We start from the raw sequence: 19,346 nt of genomic DNA, 5'->3' as shown, positions 1-19,346 counted from the left end.
TATGTAAATATTTCACCTTCTCCAGAGTGCAGAATATTTTTTCAGACTGAAGTTTAGTTTTAAATGAACTCATTTAAACCCTAATTAGTCCCAGCTATGTAAAATCTAGTCGAAATAAAAAAAGCAATGTGCATTAAAACATTTTTTAAATGTTATGTGTGATGTAGTGAAGTGTCCCCTGCATTTAACCCATCCAAGTTGCACACACACACACACACACACACACACACACACACACACACACACACACACACACACACACACACACACACACACACACACACACACACACACACACACACAGAGCAGTGGGCAGCCATTCGCTGTGGCTAGATGTCTTACTCAAGTTGTACCTCAGTCGTTTCCTGTTGAGATTGAGAACTGAATCCACAACCTTTGGGTTATCTGACTCTCTAACATTAGGCCCCCAACTGCCCACAACTTTGTGGGCCACAACCCATTAGACACCAACTTTCTTTAATACTTGGTCGCAACTGTAACCGGTGAAAAGTACACTACCAAAATGTTTCAACTGACCAGGGCTGTGTTTTCCAAATGCATCGTAAGCCTAAATTGATTGTTGAACAATTAACACCAATGGTCTCTCATGATGCTTTTGGGAAACGCAGCCCAGTAATGTAATATTTATTCAACAATATTGCAACATAATGCAACTGACTACTGCAGTGTATTAAATGTCTTATGATCATATGACACAGACAAAGTAATCTTTTGAATAATAACAGACCTAAACATTATATTTATAGTAGGCTAGTAGCTATTATGACATTTTTTACATGATTCCGTTTATGACACAGACATATAAACATGAAATCAAGATAGTCTGCACAATAATAGTTGATAACTCGTAAAATACGCCAACAATTTTGACTTTTCAGTCTCGAATGTGGAGTGTAAACGTTTATAAGGTGGTGACGGTGAAGTGTCTGTCCGCTAGAGGGTGCTATACGTTACTTAATTCTGAGTCTGCGCAGCCAGCATGTTGTTGTCGCCGCCATATTGAACTGGCGGACAGAAGAAACATGTCTTTAATCAAAGACGGGTTCTAACATTTATTTTGAAATATACATATATTTAATTAATTAATTTTGTTTTAATTTAAGTCTGATTTGTAGTCTTTTCTGCATCGAGAACAATGGGGAAGAGGTATTACTGCGACTACTGTGATCGCAGCTTTCAGGACAACCTACACAACAGAAAGAAGCACCTGTACGGCGTCCAGCACCACCGGGTGAAGAAAGCTTGGTTTGACAACTTCAGAGGTACTCGCAGGAAACTACACACTGCAGCAGAAGCCTTTAGAACAATTATGTAGATGTAAAACACGTTTTTAATTGTTATTTTCAGACGCTGCCACAGTTTTAAATGAGGAGCGGACAAAGGAGCCCTGCAGAAAGTTTCTTCAGACAGGTAAGACATTTGACAGAGTAAACCGATGTGTTCTTTCTTTAGTTAAATACATTTTGTTTTACGAACCTAATAGTGTTGTTGTTTCTCTTATGTCTTTCAGGACAGTGTGTATTTGGCACAAACTGTCGTTTTTCACACATGTCTGAGAGGTACATGAAGATGCTGGAGCAAAAGATTGATGGTGAGTTGCTATCTTGCTATAGTGATCTCCTCATTTGGGTTGTAAAGGGGAGGAACATTTCCAGAAACTTTCCATGGGGTGTGCATCAATTTTAAACAGTTACTTTAAGGTCTTTAGAGGACAAAAATGGCCATGTCAACAACAACAACAAAAATCATACAAAAAGTCATACAATTTTGAAGCTTTGGAGCACAGACTTAACTTTGGTTTCATTTTAAAGAAGACCCTTGCCAGATTTTTGTTGATCTAAAACAAAAGTTAAAGGTCCCATGGCATGAAATTTTCATTTTATGAGGTTTTTCAACATTAATATGAGTTCCCCTAGCCTGAATATTGTCCCCAAGTGGATAGAAATGTTGATCGGTGTAAACCCGAGTTCTGGCTGTCTTTCTCTGCCTGTGAGAAAATGACAGGCCAGACGAGCCAATCCTGAAGTCTCCTGGTTTGACGTCCAAGCAGGAACGGTTCCCTCCCTTTCCTCCACCCAGAGAATCTAGCACGCCCATGCAAGCGCTCGAGTGATCATTGCTTGTGAATGAGTGAACGCTGGCAGTTTCTCAGTGTTTGGATGTACAAATGAAAACAGAAGTCTTTTTTCAGTTCCTTCTGATCTGTGATCAGTGATTTCTGATGTGTAGCTAATTATTTATTATTCGTGCACACGCAGCGGCTTCTCTCTCTCCAGACAGAATGGTGTTTTCGTGTTTTCTATCTTGTGAGTCAGTGTTTTTGTACGTCCTCGTCGCGTCTATCTGTTCTACAATGTGCATACAGTCGTTTCTGCTCAACATCAGCAGAGTAAAATCTTTAGAGATAAACCTCACACACGCCGAAGCTCGGGCTGCACTGACCGGTCGGCCTTCAACATCACCGACCCCCAGTACTGCATCTGGCCCACAGCGGAGGCGCCTTACGCGGCGCGAGATTAAGCAGAAGGGGGGGTAAGCGTGAGCATATCCGGGCTAGGCAGCTTTCCCCACAATAAACTGGATTACATTTGATTAATGCTGTTGTGTCTTTTTTTGCGCTGTGTACTCAATGCACTGACGCCTTTCATATGATAGGAACATTTATCAACTATTACACTATTATCAACACTTACTCGTAACTCGTTCATCTCGACAGCTGTAATGGTACTTTGCAAGTGTTACAAAGTTGGTAATAATGATGAAGAAGGACTCGGTGTGACTGGGACTCGTGTTTATTCAGAACTCTCAGATACAAACACAATAAACTCGCGCTGACAGACAGCGCTCTCATAACTCAGTAGTTACTATTAATAACTTTGTTAGCAATCGCTCCATCTCTGGTACATTAGTGATGTCCGGTTCGCGAACGATCTTTCTTTTGAACCGGTTCTTTTTAGTGAACCGAATCAGTTCACCAAATCGGACTGAATCGTTCTAAACGGTTCGCGTCTCGAGTCAGCGCTGATCCATAATTTACTAAAGTTACTAACTTTCTGACATGAGTGACAGTCCCTCCGACTAGAAATAGACTAATAACCTGAAGTATATGCTGTAACTATAACAGTTCACTGAACTGAGACTGACAGAACTGATGTGAAGTGAACTCCACTCCATCCGTCTCTCTGGCAGCAGCTCGTGCCTGCTCGTGCCTCGTAGACCTCGTTAAACCACGCCCCCTCCGCTCATTTCAAATGCAAAGATGTCAGCCAATCACAACAGTGGGCGTTTTTACTGAAGTCTCACAGCAGACACGCCTCTTGAAGCAGGGCAGTCAGCCACAGGGCAAACAGCAGTATAGAAAAAATGCCTTTTATTTCTAAATTATGACATTTTATGATGTAAAAATCATACTAACAATATAAGTACACCTCAGGAAACATTATAAAATAATAGAAAAATGCCATGCCATGGGACCTTTAAGAAAGTGAACAAAAAAGTTATTGAGTTTTAAGTGTATGAAAATGATTTATTAACATAATTTTATATATAATATATATTAAATAAAACATTTTGAACTCCAAACTGCTAGAAAATCAAAGCCATAAATCTAAACAAGTTGTGTTCCAAATTTGATGTTGATATCTCAAAAAAATTAGCTTTCAGTAAGATTTACTGGTACACACAGTGGTTGGATTTGTGATTTGCAGTAGAGTTTTTCTCTCTCGAATAATACACACACACACACACACACACACACTTTTTTTAATTACACACATACAAGCCACACTCTGATATCCATGTTAGCGGCATCATTTATCCAATTGGCTCTATAATATGCAGAGTATTTGCTTTATAGGCCAAACTTGAAAAAAATGCCGCCATCTGGTACATTTTTTAATTTGGAAGCCTTGACAAACAGAATGAAAGCATATTAACAAAGACTGCATCATTCTATAGTTAAATGGCCCTGAGATTAAAAATTGCTGTTTCAATGGGGAAATCCTTAAGGTCGTGAGTGTAACTATTTTGTGTATCTAGTGTAAAATATATTTATTAAAGGAAATGGGGGTTAAATAGTAAAATACACCAATAACAATACACACTTGTGCCAAAATGTATGCAATTGGCATTAACACAGGCAAAATATATGGACACACAAGGGTTAAGCTGTGGAGTTTTGGAAATATTCCCAGTTGGAAACTAAACGGGAATTAATTGAAAATTAATTAATTGAGGTAAACATTTTGTTTGATCATAAGCAGACATGCATGCAAACTACTACAAATAGTAAAACATGACTTGTGAAATGTTTCGTGAGTAGAATTGTAATAAACTTTTAAAAAGTCCCATCAAGATGCACAGTGCAGGGGGTGTGGCCTCAGTAGCCTGTGGGTAGTGTGCATGTGATTGAGGAATGCGCAGGGTAGAAATTCAGCTGAATTTGCATTAAATTTGTTTGTTTTTTAACCAGGATTATGCTGCAAGCATTGATTCTTTTTTCCCCCAACTACATTTAAGTTCCCTGTTATAGGCTAACCTGCAATTTATTCCCATTAATTGCAGTTAATTTCCATATATTATCGTTCATTTCCCTACTCCTGATTCCTTTTAGGTGTATCAATGATCTTTAAGCCATAGTTTAAAGTTTACTGAACTGAGAAGACATGCTTAATGCTTAAGGCTGTTGACATACACTTGAACATTTTACTATTTGTTAAACTAAGTTTTCATTTCCTGTCAGATGAAAAGCGACGGAAGGAAGACCCTGACCAAGATAGATCGTCTACTAAGTGCAGCATTGATGAATGGCTCTCCAGAAGAGAGAAGAAACGAGCTGCTTTGACATCAGGAAGGTACTTAATGCAGGATACTGCAAAGAATGGGGATTTGGAAAGGCTGGATTGTTTCCAATGTGTTTAATTGATCATTGACAAATGATCACCTTGCTTTCTTCCTCACACGCATGTCTAGAAATGGCTGAGATTCATTGGGGGGACTTTAGGTGGGAATATTTTTTATTGTTCTTTTTTTACTTTCAGCGACTTTTCAGATGTATACAATAGGGATGCGCGGTATACCGGTACTGCAAAAATACCGGTATATATTTTATTTCAAACGGTACGATATCATGATTTTGCTCATTTCGGTATATGCTGCTGTTCCGAAGTTCACCGCTAGGTGGCAGCGCGCTACCCAAACTGACGCGAAACCGGCAAATGTGGCAACAGAACAAGATGAATACAGCAGTTGAATCTCACTTAACACGCACAAAACTCATTAATAAAGAGAGGAGTAGACGTGAAATTTGGAATTACTTTGCTTATAAAACTGCTGAAGAACCATCAAACCTTGCCAAGCATCCGTCACTTAATTCCTGACTTGTAAGACATTAAGAGATCGACAGGTGAGTGCATAATTCTAACGATCTAATTTAGACATTTTTCTTTTAACACTGATTAACGCACATACATAAGATCGTATCGTTTAAATATAAAGAAATCTCCAGCGTTCGTTTCAACCAGTGACGTTTAGACCTCATAATATTTGCACGCATACTATTGCACTATTGCACTACATCCGCGAAAGACATAACCAACTGTGTTTATGTAACTACTCACTAAAGATTGACATTTTTGACATAATTTTGTGTGTATTTGACTGAGGAAAAACAACTTAATTTGGAATGCGCGAGCTCTTTAGGCGTGTGTGTGTGTGTGTGTTTGTTGTTGGCATGAGCGCAAAGAAAACTCTCAAAGAGCTCTCATCCCATATGTATTACGAAATGCTATAAAATCGCTTGCATGTTCAAATTGCCGAGGTTTAAAAAGGTGGGCAGTGATTACCGTCAGTTGTCCCGCAACGGAAGCGAAAGTGTTGAATCTGAGTGCGCAGATTGCTTTTATAGTGCAGGTGCGATGTCTTTTCAAGCCAGAAGCAATGGAGACGCGCAGTAATGCTGAAATTACTTACAAAAAAGTTTCCAAATGACTGATTGATGTGACAATCTTTGTTGATTAATTTAATAATAAACATTTGCGGTAATTTCCCGCTTCATAAACCCAAAACTTGAGAGAGTGAGCAAAATTATGCACAATACCCGCATCAAAATTCAGACCCTGTATGGTATCGATTTAATATCGGTACTTCGGTATTAGATTGTGGTACCGTACCGAAGACAAAATTGTGGTATCGAGCCATCCCTAGTATACAAATATAAAATCTTCTATAATTACATTGAACATATGTCATGTTTCCACCCCAAAAAAATCTTGATTCATTTCAAAACAGGCACATGACAGGCACATGAAATTTATGAATTGTGTGTGGCACAAACATGTTCATTCAACAGAATCCCTGCTTGGAGATAATTGCCCATTTAATTCTGACCAAATTAAAGATTGTGTAAGAATCTGCATATGTGGTGCATGCAGAATTGAACAGGTCTCACAAACATTTTAAATACATTTGTCCTCAGGTTACAGAAAACTGTGCTCAGTAGTGCTTTGGAAATCAACAAATATCAAATACTTTTAAATGTGAATCCAGTTTTAAGGGAAAAGGAAGCTAATGTGCATTTAAAAAAATCTAAATAATTTGACAAAATAATGTATCTAGAAAATATAATATAATACCGACTTATCCTTTTTCTAAAACAATGGTTAAAAGGGTTCAAATTTGATGAAATTTGAAAATTCGTTTTTGTTTTGTGGGTATTACCGGAGACATGGGAATTTTTAAAAAAACATTTTGCTTCCTAATGTTCAGAAATGTCAGAATTTGAAATACTATTAATGAGTTGATCTCCTCTTCATACAACCTGTTTCATCACATGAGGTTTTTACTCAATGAGCAGTGGTCCGTACTTTATACCTCGCTTAATACATCTAAGATGATTTGACAGATGACAGATTTTCTAATTGTGATAACTGATCTCTGGCTTATTTGTTTCTTCAAACGAATTTGCGGATTTTATTAAAATATCTGGATCAAGTTATCTGATTACTGCACGTTCTTGTGTTCATTGGAAAGGGCAGATATATATCGATACTCAAACTTGTCTGGACCTTTATAAGGAAACAGTCAAGCGACCAAAACGACATAAAAGTTATAATAGATCATGGAAATGTACTGTTTGCTACTTGATTCCCAAATATGATTTCTAGAATTTGTACAGGCTTTACATTTTTATTTCAATGTAATTGGCAGTTCACTTAATTTTACCTGTGAAGCAGATTTGTTATGTGGCCGACTCGCCGCATTAATTAAAGTTCGACAGCACAGCAGACAACATTTTTTTACTAAGTTCCTGTGTCTCCTGCGCTGCATCATGCCACTCCCATAATAGCCATCACCGTTTAAATGAATGTACAGCATAGACTAACTGTACATCACGTGTGTAAGACTCCAATACAATTATTAAGTAATTATTCCCCCACAAATAAATCTCTCAGTGAGTAAAACTGTCTATATTATGATAGACTATACACAACATTATACTATTTTTTTCATAATAGCATCTATATTATTATTATTATTATTATTATTATTTTAAATTATTATTGTTCCTGGTTCAATAAGGTACTCTTGTAAGAAAGTAGCAGTGGCTGCGACAGACTTTAAGTATCACATCCGCTTAAAAAGATGCAATCTAATCCCGTTTACATGAAATAAGCCTGCTCTCGAACCTGTTGCTATGACAGCAACTCTGGGATGAGCTTTGGAGAACCTTATAATCCTGGATCATGTCAAATCGTCAACAATGAAATCCAGCTAATTGAGTAATCCACATATGAAGAACAGGCCCCTGGAAATTGCGAATTACAGTTTTTGTTTGTTTAATAAAACAGAGATCACACTTCTGAATAGACTGCTATAACATATAATTTACTAGAGGTTCTGTCAAAATGTCAGTTGCTGGAGTCTATTTAAAAAATATTAAATTAATTTGAACAAATTCTTAAAAAAAAAAATCAGTTTGAATAAATTATTCAATGACTCACTCATAAGGACCTTTTTTACTCTATTTTGATCAGGGTTTATATCCGAACTATAAACTTTTATTTCGGTACTTCTGTGATAATACTTTGTATTACTGCAACATAGACAACTTTACATACCTATACCTGACAACTGCTTTCTCTGGTTCAGCGGCAGCGTAATTTTCCGCTGTGATTGTAGCTATGTTTGCCAAATTTTTAGTAGATATAGCTGATTTGTACCGGTGCATTTTTTTAAATTATATTTGACCCTGGACCACAAAACCAGTCATAAGGGTCAAATTTTGGATCTGAATAAGTAAGCTTTCCAATGATGTACTGTTTGTTAGGATAGGATGATATTTGGCCAAGATACAACTATTTGAAAATCTGGAATCTGAGGGTGCAAAAACAGATTGAGAAAATCACCTTTAAAGTTGTCCAAATGAAGTCCTTAGCAATGCATATTACTACTAATAATACATTTTTGCGATATATTTACGGTAGGAAATTCACAAAATATCTTCATGGAACATGATCTTAACTTAAAATTCTAATTAAGAAAAATCGATAATTTTGACCCATACAATGTATTGTTGGCTATGGCCACAAATATACACTTAATAAATATATTTTATTTGCGCTATGTTTTCGTGCTGAATTTGAGCTGAAAGCTAGAGATCCGTATAATTTCCCTAAAAAAAGTCTAACCAATTTGAACTGACTGAAACACTGTCCCCCCTCGAAATTCACTCCAGACTCTGTTTTCCCTGACGTTAGCCCCCCCCCCCCCCCCCCCCCCCCCCCCATATCCAGCCCTGCTCACACGGAACTCACAATTCACAGTCTACCATGAAAGATGATGCTTATGTTACCCGTTTTCTGGGGTTTAGCATAGCAAAAACAGAGACACTTTTTCCAACCAGTTTTATGTTATGATTGAACATGTTGCTTATCTTTATGTATGAGGAATTCCAGCTGCTTGGGTGCAATTGTGCTTCAGAGCATTCAAAATACATGAAAAATCTTGTTTTAGAGGTCACCTTGACACATTAAAATGAGATGCCTGCAGCTGTTTCATTTGCATAATTACCTGCATATAGGTTCCAGTGGTAGAATACACACACATGATCTTGAGCTCTGCAGTTTAACCTGTTACTCCTTTTATTTTCAGAGTTTTAAAGGTGGAAGAGGAAGAATGCACTGAAAACATTGAGATACCTCCGTATCTGCTGTCTATTCCAGATCTTCCTCCATCTCTACATCCTCCACCAAATTCTGGTTGGAGAGTGACACTTCAAAATGAATGGGGTTGAAATGGAGTTTGTAAAAATAGTTTTTTTTTAACGATTTTAGGACTTTAAATAATTTCTTTGAAGTGAAAACAATGTACATATTTGTATGAAATTGGATAACTATAGAAGTCGAGGTGCATGCTGAAAGAAAATGCTTTTTTTAATAAATCCAGTGCAATGAATTTCATAATACAGAGTTATTTGTGTCTGTAAAGGAGCACATGATGTTATTTCTGTTAAAGTTAGAAGTTAACATAATTGGTTGCTTTTATTTGCTATTTATCAAGATGTTGATGGTGTTCTCAGGCTGAACGCTATTGTTTTTGTCTGCCTTCTGTGGTTTAGATTGAAATTCAGATGAGGCAAGTGTTTTCAATTTAGTCCTGATTGCTTGTTGCAGGGACTTTTTGTACTGGTAGCTAGCATGGACTTAAGTAAATTCCCGTTGTCTTCACTGATGAATGTTACACTTGACTGGGATGTATTAGATTTATAGGCCTGGTGATGAAAAGTTCTGTTGGAGCAAAGATAAAATAAGTCATCTAAAAGCCTCTGCGTCATCGCTAGATACTTTTTGCTGGTCTAGTAGAGTTTAGTTACCAGCATCAGTTGCAAAAAAGAAAGACAGCCGACCCGTTCCACCAAAGCATGTATTTTATAAGTGTATTTGTGTGAAAATGTGACCAAATAAATTCAGCCAAACTCACAGTAATTTCTCTGAAACTCGCAATCTGATTTTTTACTCTCAAATGCAAAAATGTTGAATGGGGGGAATAATGAAAAAGACCAAAGAAGAAGCACCACTGGTTTAATTCAGTTGTTCACATGGTACATTTAAGTGTGACATCAGCACATTTTGGCACATCATAGATTCAAGGTGGTTTTCTAGGGCTACATTGATGAAATATAAAGTTACATACATTGTATATATTACTGTTACATCACTACATTAATATAATTATGTGAGCCAATTTGTAACTGCCAAAGTGTATATCAGCCATTATGTTGAATGCAATAGATGTGCTGTAATTTTTTCCATGTGAAATAAGAAGAAATATTGGGAAAATACAAAAATAAAACTATATTTCATATAATTCTAGGAGTCTTACCCATTTATTACTCTGATTAAAAAAACATGTTAAACAACTATGTTAGTTTAACTATGTTAAACAATAATACCCTATTAGTGCGTAAAAACAATTTCCACAGAAGATCACATGCTTGAGCTTTGGAAATCGAAAGCATGATATGTTTCTGGTGTCCTGAAATCAGTATATCTCAATTTTTATATATATCTATCACAGTAAATTGTCATCAAAAAGCATAGGTTGCATATTTTGAGAACAAAGGCTGACTTTAACATTACGCAATACAACATGTCATAAAATTACAAATGCATGCAACTGCAAAGAAAGAGGTTTTCGTCATCGCTTATTTTGCGCAATGGTTGAGCCATCATGTCAGCATCCCTTTCATGGTCCGATGTGTAAAAAAGCAGCAAGTCAGAATGTCTGAGTTTGCTGATTACACATAATAGAAATACCTTCTGCAATGTATAATATTAATCTCAATCAAGCTTCACTCTACAACCTCGGTAAATGCAATGCTCCTATAATTTCAATCATATGCAGTTGCAGATCCATTTAAATGCTTAGTCATGACAGACATACATTATTGTTTTTCAGAAGTCAGAGAAAACATTATTTATATCAATTAATTTGTCATATGTGATATAGCATAAACACATGTACTGAAAGTGCACAAAAATATAGACTTTGAACTCCAAACCTAATACACAAAACAACACCATCCAACTTACTGTTTAGGCACTGAGATTACTGACAAATGCATAATTTACAGATAGATGCTGGATGCATACATTTATTTCAGTGTATGCATAAGCCAAATATTGCTTGTTACCATTAACTCACACCAAACTTAAAGCTATTAGGTTCAAAATAGTACTTTAGAATAATGTACACTGGTGTTTCATTCCCTTTGAGTTATGAATGGTTAAACTTAAAAGGAATGAAAGTTTTAAACCTAACCTGTAATTTTCCAGTTGACCAGGATAATGTGGAGACATTGGAGTAACGCTTTACTATAATATTTCATTAGTTAACATTAGGTAATTAAAGGGATGACAATTCTGTCATCATTGTCAAACAGATGACTTCTATAGAGAAGTCAATGGGGCCCATCATCTGTTTGGTTACCCATATTCTTCAAAATATCTTTTGTGTTCAGCAGACGAAAGAAACTCATACAGGTGAGTAAGTGATGAAAGAATTTTCATGTTTGGGTGAACTATCCCTTTAATATATGAACTAAGAATAAACAATACTTCTAAAGTATTATTTTTTAATTTCAACCTTTACTAATATATGTATTTGATAACATTCGTTAATGCACAGTGGACTAACATGAATAAACAATGAACGACATTATCTAACATTAACAAAGACTGTAACAAATGTATTGCTCATTGTTAGTTTATGTTAGTTAATACATGAACTAATGTTAACAAATGAAACCTTATTGTAGAGTGTTACCCATATAATGTTGAGAGAAAGTTAATGGCATGATTCATAAATGAAGAATTTGCCATTATACAAATTACAACACCCCAGAACAATGAAAACCGCACATTGTTAAAGAAAATAATTATAATATTGATACAGACGGATAATTCACTGACAACACTGATGTTATCCAAATGCTAAGAAACATTTCATGCAAATATGTAATCATATGTATTAACACTCAGAACAGTTATATTGCAGGATATCGACAAAAACATTTAGCCTCGTGTGGCACACAATACAAATAGTCTGTAATATTCAGGCATTTTTCACAATGCTTTTTCTCACACAAATTAATAAAACACCTGTCAACAAACAATCCTGAGAGTCAAGACTGGAAGAAATACTGTTTTTGCAAGTTAACAAAAGACAATTGCACAGGTTCGATTCGGTAACACTTTGGGTTGTCACCAAATGTATACTCTATTTTCCATCACAGTTTGTTTCTGGTAAATTTCCTAGTACATTCATTTTGTTTGTTTTTTAATTGCTCAGAGCCTAACTACTCTTAGTGACTTAGACAAATAATATTTAATCTTTCATTTCTTTCTGTATAGACAAATATCCATGTTCATACATGATCCGGTGAGACAATGTTGTTACAAATTGGGGAAATATTTTTGTCATGTTATATAATGACTCTAACACAGTGTTGATATAAAGTGAATTACAACAATACAATATAATATGTGCTACATTATAATAGATCTACTTTGTAACGTAAGGAAAATGTCATATTTTATAGGAAAATGATCCTTACTAATTGCCCCCGTTTTGTTTCTGCACAATAATGACCATGACACTTTTAAACTATATTGTTTTGGACTAAATTGTTCTTCTGCCTGTCTAACAACAGTCAGTCTTTACCTTGAGTTTATAGTAGAATGAGTGCAGCCTTTGGTGTTTCTGTAAAACTGTGATCATTAGAAACTAGCGACATTAGTGGACTTTTTTGCATTTTTACCTTGTTTCCTTTTGTCAGTCATCTGTTGTCTTAGAAACAGAACTGTTCATTTCATTCCTCTTCGAAGCATCTGATTGGCTGCGATGAGCATGACGCTGATGATAAATGCAATGGCGAAGGCACAAATCAAGCTCTTGCGCACACAGGTGTGCTTGACTTGTTGCATGGGACTTGCTTCGAAAACAAGAAGAAAAAGGGAAGAGAAAAGATTTTTATAGATATCTTTTGGGTTTTTCCAACAGACATACAGTATATATTTAGCTATACACCATGCAGCGGTCCTTGAATCTGATTGGTGATATAGTCCAACCCCTCTAGGACTTTTCACTGTTTGTATCACTCCACTTGTCAGTCTGTCCATTAGTATAGTAAAGACTTTTCAGTGCCTCTTTCTGTAGGTTATATAGTTTCATAAGTAGGTGGCGACAAGTGACTGTCTTTATAAGTGCGTTAATTTATCTGTTGCTGCGTCTGAAATCGCATACTCTATAGCTACATTTGGTTTGAAACTTACTTAATGACCATTAAAAAGTATGTTCTATATAGTATGAATATACTGTATACGTATGAATGAAATTCGGACAAACTACATCTGCCATGTTGTCACAGTCATGTGACCTACAGCGTCAGTTTGCATCACTCCACCGCCATTCAAAAATCCTCTCCTGGGGCCTCATGGGATAGGAAAGTGTTTATCAAATGCATACTTCAAAATCTCGGCAGAAGTAGTAGGTCATCTGGCTGCATCCAAAAATTGCACACTCTATTTTGAATAAATAATTACTTCACAACCTCTGAAAAGTATGTTCTGTATAGTCTGAGTGTGTGTGTAGTATGAATGTAATCTGGACGTACTACATTGCTGTCATTATCATGTGACCTCCCAGCGTCAGTTACTAAATAATATTAATAAATCCTCTTCCATGGCCTCATGGGATAGTAAAGTGTCTATCGTATGCACACTTAAGAATCCCGTAATTTTTGCCTACTCTTTTTGAGTATTGTGAATTCGGACATACTTCTTTTGTCACATACTGTTTTTCATCTACTATATAGTAGGGAAGTATGCGATTTCGGATGTAGCCTATAGCTGTGTCCCAAATGACGCACTATACACTATGCACTTATACACTACTTATGCACTATGTACTCAACCGTGTAGTGTATGAACTTTACATGGTTATTTTGTCATTCAACATCGGAATCTGATAGTGCCTCCCCCTCCACTACGTAATAAAATCTGCGACAGTTGAGTGCATGAAGTGTCCAACATTCCACACTTAGTTTTTTCCGTTAATTTAGTGCATCATCCGGGTATTTAAAGTGCACTTTTTCTTTTTGGAATTTTCAGTGTGAACACACTCGTTATACTTAAAAACGTTATAGAATAGTGCATAAGTATGCGATTTGGGACGCACCTTATGTGTTTGGACATGCTACTCTTAGCGTACGTTTTTTCACCTACTATATAGTAGGGAAGTATTTGATTTCAGATGTAGCCTATGTGTTTGGACATGCTACTCTGTTAGCGTACAGTTTTTCACCTACTATATAGTAGGGAAGTATGTGATTTCAGATGTAGCCTATGTGTTTGGACATGCTACTCTGTTAGCGTACAGTTTTTCCACGTACTATATAGTAGGGAAGTATGCAATTTTGGATGCAGCCTATGTGTTTGGACATGCTACTCTTTGAACATACTGTTTTTGGCATACTATATAGTAGGGAAGTATGTGATTTCAGATGTAGCCTATGTGTTTGGACATGCTACGCTGTAAGCGTACAGTTTTTCACCTACTATATAGTAGGGAAGTATGTGATTTCAGATGTAGCCTATGTGTTTGGACATGCTACTCTGTTAGCGTACAGTATTTCACGTACTATATAGTAGGGAAGTATGCAATTTTGGATGCAGCCTATGTGTTTGGACGTGCTACTCTTTGAACATACTGTTTTTGGCATACTATATAGTAGGGAAGTATGTGATTTCAGATGTAGCCTATGTGTTTGGACATGCTACTCTGTTAGCGTATGTTTTTTCACCTACTATATAGTAGTAAAATATGCGATTTTGGATGCAGCCTATGTGTTTGGACATGCTACTCAGTTAGCGTACAGTTTTTCACGTACTATATAGTAGGGAAGTATGCAATTTTGGATGCAGCCTATGTGTTTGGACGTGCTACTCTTTGAACATACTGTTTTTGGCATACTATATAGTAGGGAAGTATGTGATTTCAGATGTAGCCTATGTGTTTGGACATGCTACTATGTTAGCGTATGTTTTTTCACCTTCTATATAGTAGTGATATATGCGATTTTGGATGCAGCCTATGTGTTTGGACATGCTACTCTGTTAGCGTACAGTTTTTCACGTACTATATAGTAGGGAAGTATGCAATTTTGGATGCAGCCTATGTGTTTGGCCGTGCTAGTCTTTGAACATACTGTTTTTGGCATACTATAGTAGGGAAGTATGTGATTTCAGATGTAAACTATGTGTTTGGACATTCTACACTTTTAGCATACTGTTTTTGGCATACTATATAGTAGAGAAGTATGCGAATTCGGATGTAGCCTATGTGTTTGGACATGCTACTTTTTATCATACTGTTTTTGCATACTATATTTCGGATGCAGTGATTGATTTGCTCATAAGCACGGATTAACTAATAACGAAACAAGCGACTGGCTGAATTCGATATTGCATAGTACCATTCTACTCTTACTATTTCTGCTATGTATATACATGGCAGAAATAATTAGGGTAATATTCCAGTATGCTAATCTGAAATTAGCCCCTGTCTTTATACAAATATATTTTCTACCAAAGAGTATGAGGTGTGCAAGTTCTCAATTGCAGATTGAGACACTCCCTACTGTCCTGCTCAAACAGATTCATGAGCTCCTTTATTTCCCCAGGACTATCAACAGCATATATTTCAGCTAAAAATAGATCGTTTTTCTACACTGCAGCAATGGCCTCAGTGTCTTGGGTTTTTAATGGAGTTGACAGACAAATTTGATTGACATGATAATGCCCAGACACTTCATAATGAAATGAATGCGTGGGCACACACATGGAGCGCATATGCTAGAGACAAACAGTCAAGGTCGATGGTATCATGTTTGTATCAGTTTTGTTATGTTTTTTTCCCCTTTCTTTTTTCTTTTGAGAATTGTTAGTGTATGAAGACTTACTGTCAATATCTACTTGGCACTCGGGGCTGTTTAAGTGACTCTCCTCTGTCATTATAATGTTCTCAATGTCTTTCATAGTCAAATGGTCACAGAAGGTGTCATACAGTAGTCTCTTCAGCTCATCCACAGTCAGCTTTTGCATGTCACACTAATGACACAAGAAGAAACGAGAGTAAAATCGACCAATTCATTAAAGGAACAATGTTCAAAATGCCAAATGTTCCTGCAAATGATTATATAACCGCTATAAATGATCAGCGGCTAATGCACAGATTAGTTATACTAAATAGCCCATTTAAGAGAATATTGCCTTTTAATGGATTAAAGCAGCACTTTCAACATTAATTTTAATTCAGTGATATTACTACCAAAGGAATGTCAGCAAGCTAATTGCAGAGTGTGAATAATGTATGAATAATCTTTTTTTCCACCAGTAATCACAGGGAGTCACAGAACAATGGGGCAAAGTAAAGCTGAAGACAGACAGAACTAATCATTGAGACTATATATGGGGCACAATAATTGAGATTATTTCAAAGAAAACCTCCACACCTTCCAGAATATGGAGTCAAACTCGGCTCCGTGGAACCTGTCAGGCATACCAGCTGAAGACAGTTTTGGTCCGAGAAGTGCTACAAACTCTTCAAAGTCAACCTGACCGTCACCTGCAAAATGAAAGATACGAAAACAGAGACCAGCTTCACTGTAACCTGATGGGAGATTGTAAGCTTACGCTGATCCAGCAGAACAGCCAGACTCTAATCTTTGAATCGTTATCAGAAACATCAGGCCTTTGTTCAATGATTCACAATTATCATTACAATATTGAATTGTTTTGCTCTTGCAGTTGTTTTATATTGAATTTGCAATTCCGCCATACCTCTCTAATAATTGCTCCCGTAACTAAAGTGCTTAGATGTAATCAAAACAAGACAAAGGAATAGTGATCCAAAGAATATCACATAATTTAGCACAGAATGTTATGTGCTGAAATGTGCAGAGCTTGTGTGTCCAAAACATGAAATGTTTGTGAGGGCTGATATACCATCCATGTCCAGTCTCTGAATGATCACCTCCAGCTCCACTTCGTTTGGCATGTAACCAAGAGACCGCATGGCCACTCCCAGCTCCTGTTTTGAGATGAATCCATTCCCGTCACGGTCAAACACCTTAAAGGCTTCACGGATCTCTGCAGATGTGCCAGATACATTGCCGTGTCACAACATACAATGCCGTAAACTTTTCTAATGATCCTAATATTAACGTTAACATTTAGTATATATTAAGTATGCCTGATTGGAAAGTTGGACCACTTTCTGACATCCTCTAAAGGGGGGTCATTAATAATAGTCACAAGGAAATATTCTGAAAATATTTTCATTTGACGAGCCATGTTTTCATTTGCCATTATTCAGAGAGTCTGTAAACATATCAAATAAAGAGGACACTTTTATCATTGCATGTTTTTGAGCCAACATGGTGTAAATGGTCTATATATGGACGCAATAGACTATAATATAGCTAAAGCAGACATGAGATATGCTATCTGATTTCATATTCCAACTCTTTTCATAAATTAAAATGCTTTAAATAAATTCCCCACATCACTAAATATAATTAAGGAAAAATTAAGAGGTTGGCCTCTATCTCTCAGGAACTGAATGAGTGTCAGCTAGGTCTGTGCATCACATGCATACACATATTGGAAAGCTGACACAAAAAAAATATGTATAAAATCACACACAATGTGTTTCTCTAAGACACTTGGATGGACAGAATGGAATGGTCTGATGAATATTTGATTTTATATGATGTGAGCAAATATCAAGATTTGTCATTAAATGTGACTTTGTCAAAGATTCAGCATTATTTGTAATTGTTGACTGTCATTCAAGTGTTAAAATTCTACAGACATTTGCGACATTTGTGTTTAGATATGAACGCCCACCATCACCCGTCACATTGCAAGCTTTGAACTCCATATAGATTTAACGTGATGGCGTTTATTCCCACGGTCGTTTCAAAACCAACATAATCTAAATGAAAATATCTACAATTCGTAGTAGCCTATACATGAAAAAAAGAAAATAAATCAGTAGTATGTTGTAGGGGGGGAAAAAAACAAGCACTTTCTTCATTGTGGACAGAATAGAGGCTGCCGCAGGGCGCTCTCCGTGGTGCTGAATGCCACCTTCCCAAAGTGCTCGCAGCACTATCGCCACAGATAACGTCCCCCTTCAACTTGAAATGAAATATCACTTACCCTCCACTTCATCCTCGGGGAGGCTGATGGGAGCCTTGTAGGAGAGTATATCTGGAATTGAGCAAAGCCCCCTGTACATGAACCTGGAAGTCACAGCACGCACTGGCATTTCTGCGAAGGCAAGCCAATTGCCAAAGCCAACGCTTGTATCCTGATCTTCATATAGCACCTGTAGTTCGGCCACTGCAACTTTACTACAGAGCGCTTTCTGGAAGCTCAAAGCCAACAATCAAAACGCGTGTCTGATTCATCTTCATCCAGGTGCGATTAGTCACTCTGCACACATGCAGAAACGATCATTCGTTCGATCGATTGCGGATTGCTTTGCATCAGGTGCAAAAACTATTGCCATATGATTTTACGAATTCAAACATTCAAGTATTGCCATTCAGACGGAGCTTGTATGGTACAGGTAGGCGTATATTGCTGGAAATGTCCCCCGTGTTCTGCACATCTTCAACTGGGTCTGAAGGATAAACGGAGAGCATCCCAACGCCTGTTCAAAACAACGTGCTGTCGTTTCTCCTTGAGATTACGGTGGCTCCATTAGCTTATATTTACCGGGTATAAATATACACGATGTACAGAGAAACCTCCGTTCGAGCGCAAAAAATCTGAATTGTGTCACATTATATTAATGCGCATTACCTCCTGGGCATCACCGCCTCCCTCACGCGCTTGATGCAATCCTACAGGTAGTCGAACGGTCTCGAGTTGTACAAATCAGAATATGTTGAAGCATCACCGAGATTTCTAACATTCTAATAATTTTTGTCCATTATCGGAGAAAATGTGGCATGTTAATGTCAAATAAATTGAAATGTCAAAGCACTAGAGAAAAAGGGATCCTCCATTACAGAATGATAACGTGTTGATGTAGGCTACTATTAGAAATGACTGATGGCAGTTGATTTGCGGAATCTCGAGATGCTAAACAAAAATCCAAGAATTCTCTGTGCACTGCAGATGTGTCCTCGGTGAGGTCTGATCCGCGAATGCGCGAGCGCCTAAATGTCCCTTCAGACAAAGTCACTCGCCCACTCT

General features: G+C 37.0%; 2 protein-coding genes across 2 annotated transcripts; one reads left to right on the top strand and one right to left on the bottom strand.

Annotated features, from left to right (window-relative positions):
• The first annotated feature begins 983 nt into the window (after positions 1-983).
• On the top strand, positions 984-10,384 carry zmat5 (zinc finger, matrin-type 5). The gene is made up of 5 exons (XM_079814302.1): positions 984-1,283; positions 1,369-1,431; positions 1,532-1,612; positions 4,763-4,874; positions 9,172-10,384. The coding sequence occupies exons 1-5, from the start codon at positions 1,157-1,159 to the stop codon at positions 9,311-9,313; spliced, it is 525 nt and encodes a 174-aa protein (XP_079670428.1). The 5' UTR covers positions 984-1,156; the 3' UTR covers positions 9,314-10,384.
• cabp7b (calcium binding protein 7b) lies at positions 10,342-19,299 on the bottom strand. The gene is made up of 5 exons (XM_079814301.1): positions 18,303-19,299; positions 17,085-17,228; positions 16,592-16,704; positions 16,040-16,187; positions 10,342-13,012 (listed from the first exon to the last, which is right to left on the bottom strand). The coding sequence occupies exons 1-5, from the start codon at positions 18,409-18,411 to the stop codon at positions 12,885-12,887; spliced, it is 642 nt and encodes a 213-aa protein (XP_079670427.1). The 5' UTR covers positions 18,412-19,299; the 3' UTR covers positions 10,342-12,884.
• Positions 19,300-19,346: the final 47 nt, after the last annotated feature.

Source organism: Gobio gobio (assembly GCF_949357685.1).
Source record: "Gobio gobio genome assembly, chromosome: 4".
In the NCBI taxonomy this organism is placed as follows: Eukaryota; Metazoa; Chordata; class Actinopteri; order Cypriniformes; family Gobionidae; genus Gobio; species Gobio gobio.
This window is presented reverse-complemented; position numbering and strand designations above follow the sequence as displayed.